Source organism: Coturnix japonica, chromosome 22 (assembly GCF_001577835.2).
Source record: "Coturnix japonica isolate 7356 chromosome 22, Coturnix japonica 2.1, whole genome shotgun sequence".
NCBI classification, from domain to species: domain Eukaryota; kingdom Metazoa; phylum Chordata; class Aves; order Galliformes; family Phasianidae; genus Coturnix; species Coturnix japonica.
Window position 1 is genome coordinate 929,437 of NC_029537.1, and position 3,608 is coordinate 933,044.

A 3,608-nucleotide genomic window follows, 5' to 3' on the forward strand; every position below is an offset into this window, starting at 1 on the left:
CGGCCCCATATCCCCCCATATAACCCCCATATCACCCCATATCCCCCCATATCACCCCCCCCCACATCACACCCCCCCCATCCTCTTGCCGATCTCATCCCGCACCCTGCGGCACAACGCGCTGCCAGCGCGGGCTCCAGGGGGCTTGCGGGCACAGACCCCTGCGCGTCACGTCCTCCGCGCTGTCACCCTATAAGGGAACACGGCATTTAATATGGGGAGGGTCTCCAAACAACACCTGCCTCCCCTTTTCTATTATAAGCCCCCCCCCCAGCCCCCACCTGGTTGCAACGGATGGAGCGCTGGTGACGGTGCCGTGTCGTCCCCTTCGTAATCCAGGCAGGAAGAGACGGGGACCCGGCCGGGGGGGGTGGGGAGGGGGCGGGGGGACCCCGGCTGCTGGAACCTGGAGGACCCCTGAGCCCCCCCAGCACAATGGCACCAAACAGACGCCCCCCAAGGAACCCCCCCAGCTCCAACAGCACCCATGGGGTCCACCCCCCCAGCTCCAATAGCACCATGGGGGGTTCCCCCCCCAGCTGCCAATAGCACCCATGGGTTGTCCACCCCCCCCAGCTCCAATTAGCACCCATGGGCTGTCCACCCCCCAAGCTCCAATAGCACATGGGTGTCCACCCCCAGCTCCCAACAGCAACCATGGGTGTCCAACACCCCCCAGCTCCAATCAGCACCCAGGGTGTCTCCCCCCCCCCCAGCTCAAACAGCACCCATGGTGTCCCCCCCATCCAGCTCCATAGCACCATGGGTGTCCCCCCCCCAGCTCCAATACACCCCATGGGTGTCAATCCCCCCCCAATGCCCTCCCTGGGGATCCCCCACGCCCTCCCTCCACACTGGGTGCCCACTAAGCCCCACCATGGTGCCCCCCAATGCCCCCGGCCCCCATTTCTGGGTGCCCCCCTAGCACCCTGAGGACCCCCCCCCATACTGTGGTACCCATATCCACCCTTTGGTGCTCCCCCCCCTCCAATACCCCTAACAAACCACCCTTGACGTGACCCCCCCCATATTAGGTGCCCCCACAAGTGACCTCCCCAACCCCCCCCCCCACAATTGGGTGCCCGCAACCCACCACATGGGTGCCCCTGCGACACTTCACCGCCAAGTATGACCCCCTCTTCTTGTCGCCCCCCCCCCCGTTACGGCTCTCTCGCTCTAAACTGGGTTTGATTTCGGGACGGGGGGGCCGGGGGGGGGTCGCGGTGTGTCTGCCCCCGGGCCTCTGCCCGAAGCTGTCTCACGGAGCGTCATAGCGTCTGGGCACCGGGAATTCAGCACCGGGTACCGGGGGGGGGGGTAACGGGATAACGGGGTAACGGGATAACGGCGGTCCCGTGTTACCGGTACCTGGCAGCTGGTTCGGCCGGATGTTGGTTGCGACACGAAGCGTGGCTCATATGAGTCTCACTCTCCGGCCGCAGCGCCGGTGCCCCGAACTCGGTGCATCCGCGACCCGAACCCGCCGGTACCGGGACGGGGCGGCCCCTTTAAAAGTTCCGCCGCTGTCCGGCAGCGCCGCACTGCGCATGCGCTTGAGCAACGCAGCGGAACGAGCGACGTCTCTGCGCATGCGTCACGGTGTTGTACGCGGCGATGCGCAGTGATGTCGAGCCGCGGAAGAGGAGCGGGGTGACGGAGCGGAGCGGGGTGAGGGGAACCGGACCTGTGATCGAACCGAGCATCGAACCGGAACTGTGCGAAACAAACGGGAACGGGAGGAGGATGGAGAGTCTGAACCGGAACCGGAACCAACCGGTGGGAGAACGGGGGGAACGGGGTCGGTTATGGGGCGGGTATGGGGTTATAGGGTCAGTTATGGGGTTATAGGGTCAGTTATGGGGTTATAGGGTCAGTTATGGGGTTATAGGGTCAGTTATGGGGTTATAGGGTCGTTATATGGGGTTATAGGGTCAGTTATGGGGTTATAGGGTCGGTTATGGGGTTATGGGGTCAATTATGGGGTTATAGGGTCGGTTATGGGGTCAGTTATGGGGTTATAGGGTCAGTTATGGGGTCGGTTATGGGGTTATGGGGTCGGTTATGGGGTTATAGGGTCAGTTATGGGGTTATAGGGTCAGTTATGGGGTTATAGGGTCGGTTATAGGGTCGGGTTATAGGGTCTGGTTATAGGGTCTGGTTATAGGGTCGGTTATAGGGTCAGTTATAGGGCTATGGGGTCAGTTATGGGGTTATGGGGTCGGTTATGGGGTCAGTTATGGGGTTATGGGGTCGGTTATGGGGCTGTGGGGTGGTTATGGGGTTGTGGGGTGGTTATGGGGCTGTGGGGTCAGTGTGGGGCTATAGGGTCAGTTATGGGGTCAGTTATGGGGCTATAGGGTCGGTTATGGGGCTATGGGGTCGGTTATGGGGTCAGTTATGGGGCTATGGGGTCAGTTATGGGGTTATGGGGTCAGTTATGGGGTTATGGGGTTATAGGGTCAGTTATGGGGTTATGGGGTTATGGGGTTATGGGGTTATGGGGTCAGTTATGGGGTTATGGGGTCAGTTATGGGGTCGGTTATGGGGCTATGGGGTCGGTTATGGAGCTTTAGGGTCGGTTAGGGTCATTATGGGACTATAGGGTCATTATGGGGTCATTATGGGGCTATAGGGTCAGTATGGGGCTATAGGGTCGGTTATGGGGTCAGTAGTGGGGCTATAGGGTCGGTTATGGGGTTAGGTGGGGCTATAGGGTGGGTTATGGGGTTATGGGGTCGGTTATGGGGTCAGTTATGGGGTTATGGGGTCGGTTATGGAGCTTTAGGGTCGGTTATGGGGACAGTTCTGGGGCTATAGGGTCAGTTCTGGGGCTGTAGGGTCAGTTATGGGGCTATAGGGTTGGCTATGGGGTCAGTTATGGGGCTATAGGGTTGGTTATGGGGTCAGTTATGGGGCTATAGGGTCAGTTATGGGGTCAGTTCTGTGGGTTTGCCATCGTTGCTGGATTTGGGGCCTTGGGGGCACATTCAGGCCTATGGGGCAGANCCAGGGCTGGTATATGGGGTGTTTGGGACCAGATACAGGAGCACGGGGGGAACTGGGTCTGTCTGTCGGGGCTCGGGGATCCGATATGGAGGTGGAGGGGAAGCAGGGCTGGGAATGGGGGGGGGTCAGTTATAGGGTCAGTTATAGGGTCAGTTATAGGGTCGGTTATAGGGTCGGTTATAGGGTCAGTTATAGGGATGAGGGAATGTGAGGTGAGCTGTGGGGCTGTGGGGGGAGCTGGGCTGGGATGTGGGGGGGGCAATGGGGCTGGGGTCCGAGCCCCCCCCTCCCCATTGAGCTGCCCCCCCCCATAGTGCGCTATGGCCGCTTCGACCCCGAGGACCAACGCAGCCGCCACTGCCCCTACCTGGACACCATCAACAAGTGAGTGGGGAGGGGGGCACAGGGCTGGGGGGGGGCACGGGGGGCAGGTGGGCACCACAAGGGGGTCCCATGGCCGCCCCCCCCCCAGCAATACAATACAGTGTGTTGTGTTGTAGGAGCGTGTTGGATTTTGACTTTGAGAAGCTCTGCTCCATCTCGCTGTCACACATCAATGTGTACGCCTGCCTCGTGTGCGGGAAGTACTTCCAGGGTGAGTG

At 60.6% G+C, this 3,608-nt stretch overlaps 1 protein-coding gene across 1 annotated transcript in view; it reads left to right on the plus strand.

The window, feature by feature from the left end:
* The window catches only part of USP39 (ubiquitin specific peptidase 39), a gene marked incomplete at its 3' end in the record, with an annotated part of 9,172 nt that overhangs the window by 280 nt on the left and 5,284 nt on the right, over window positions 1-3,608 (plus strand). The window contains exons 2-4 of the mRNA XM_015882859.1: window positions 1,709-1,776; window positions 3,321-3,390; window positions 3,507-3,601. Coding sequence (XP_015738345.1) covers window positions 1,709-1,776; window positions 3,321-3,390; window positions 3,507-3,601 — 233 coding nt within the window. The remainder of the gene's footprint in view (window positions 1-1,708; window positions 1,777-3,320; window positions 3,391-3,506; window positions 3,602-3,608) is intronic.